This window comes from Mus caroli, chromosome X (assembly GCF_900094665.2).
Source record: "Mus caroli chromosome X, CAROLI_EIJ_v1.1, whole genome shotgun sequence".
Classification (NCBI taxonomy): domain Eukaryota; kingdom Metazoa; phylum Chordata; class Mammalia; order Rodentia; family Muridae; genus Mus; species Mus caroli.
In genome coordinates this window covers 2104547-2106024 of record NC_034589.1, presented here as the reverse complement: position 1 = coordinate 2106024, position 1478 = coordinate 2104547, and the positions used below count along the sequence as shown (strand labels likewise).

General features: G+C 49.0%; 1 protein-coding gene across 2 annotated transcripts in view; it reads left to right on the top strand.

Annotated features, from left to right (window-relative positions):
- Positions 1-974, top strand: part of Gata1 (GATA binding protein 1) — a 16302-nt gene extending 15328 nt beyond the window's left edge. Inside the window, exon 6 of one of the 2 annotated variants that reach the window (XM_021153663.1) lies at positions 112-974. In XM_021153663.1, coding sequence (XP_021009322.1) covers positions 112-483 — 372 coding nt within the window. In that variant the 3' untranslated portion in view covers positions 484-974. The remainder of the gene's footprint in view (positions 1-111) is intronic. The other variant, XM_021153664.2, reaches the window with a different exon arrangement.
- The last annotated feature ends 504 nt before the right edge of the window (positions 975-1478 follow it).

The following is a 1478-nucleotide window of genomic DNA, read 5'->3' as shown; positions in this document are numbered from 1 at the left end:
AAAAAAAAAAAAAAAAAAAAAAAAAAAAAAAAAAGAGGCTGTCCCTAACCCAGCTACATCAGCACAAAGGGCTGGAGCTAGTAACTCCCATGGTGGTCTCTGTTTCTACAGGTGAACCGCCCACTGACCATGAGGAAAGATGGAATCCAGACGAGGAACCGCAAGGCATCTGGCAAAGGGAAAAAGAAGCGGGGGTCGAATCTGGCAGGAGCGGGAGCGGCTGAAGGACCAGCTGGTGGCTTCATGGTGGTAGCTGGTAGCAGCAGTAGTGGGAATTGTGGGGAGGTGGCCTCAGGCTTGACACTGGGCACTGCAGGTACTGCCCACCTCTATCAGGGCCTAGGACCTGTGGTACTGTCAGGGCCTGTCAGCCATCTTATGCCTTTCCCTGGACCTCTGCTGGGATCGCCTACGACCTCCTTCCCCACGGGTCCTGCACCTACCACCAGCAGCACCAGCGTGATAGCCCCACTCAGTTCTTGAAGGTACACAGAATAGCCTTGACCTTGTGGCAGAGGAGACCCCCCTTTTCTTGAAGACAGGATCTTCTGTAGCTATGTAGCTATGAACTATGTAGATAAGGGTGACCCCACATTTCCCATTCTCCTGCCTCTACCTCCTGAGTACTGAGATTAAGGCATATATTGCTATGCCTGACATTTTCCTTCCTTTCAGTTTTGTTTTGTGGGGTTTGTTGTTGTTGTTTTGAGACAGGGTTTCACTATGCAGCTTAGGCTGGCTTTGAATTCCCTATGTAGTCCAGACTAAGCTCAAGCTTGAGATCCTCGTGCCTCAGTTCCTGAGTGCTGGGATTACAGGCGTGTGCTACCGTGCCCATTTCTCCCTCCTCTTAGAGCCACTGGCCTTTACAGCCCAACCATCTCCTTGCCCTGCACCCTTAAAGATTTTGTAAAATGAAACCACCTGGAGACATGTGCTGGTATTTGGTTAAATAAATGTCAGTGTCAAGTGGAGCATGGAGCAGTGTCTATGGTTCTTTGATGACAATATCCGAATGACACACATGACTACTGGATGAGGTTGCAGGTATAATATGTCACAACCAAAACTCATGATGCACCAACGGAAGTGTGTATCTGAAGCCTTGTGGACGGCATCCAGGTGGCCCCATATGTCATCGTAAGATGCTGGATGACTGATTACTTGTGGATGAGGTGGTGGGAGATGGCAGGGTGTCATCAAGTTGCAGGTAAAACAGCATGTGGAGCTGTGCGTGCAATAACAGGTGAGGAGACGTGGAAGGCTGTAAAGGTGTGCTTGTGTATGACTCTGGGCTATCGTTGACACAGTGTGACAACAGATAAACTGGACACCTTTGAAACACTGAGCAAGAACTGAAGTGGTAGGATTGTCCTGAAATCAAGGCCATTGAGGGCTACAAAGCAAATGATATACATACAGGAGAGAGAGAGAGAGAGAGAGAGAGAGAGAGAGAGAGAGAGAGAGAGAGAGAGAGA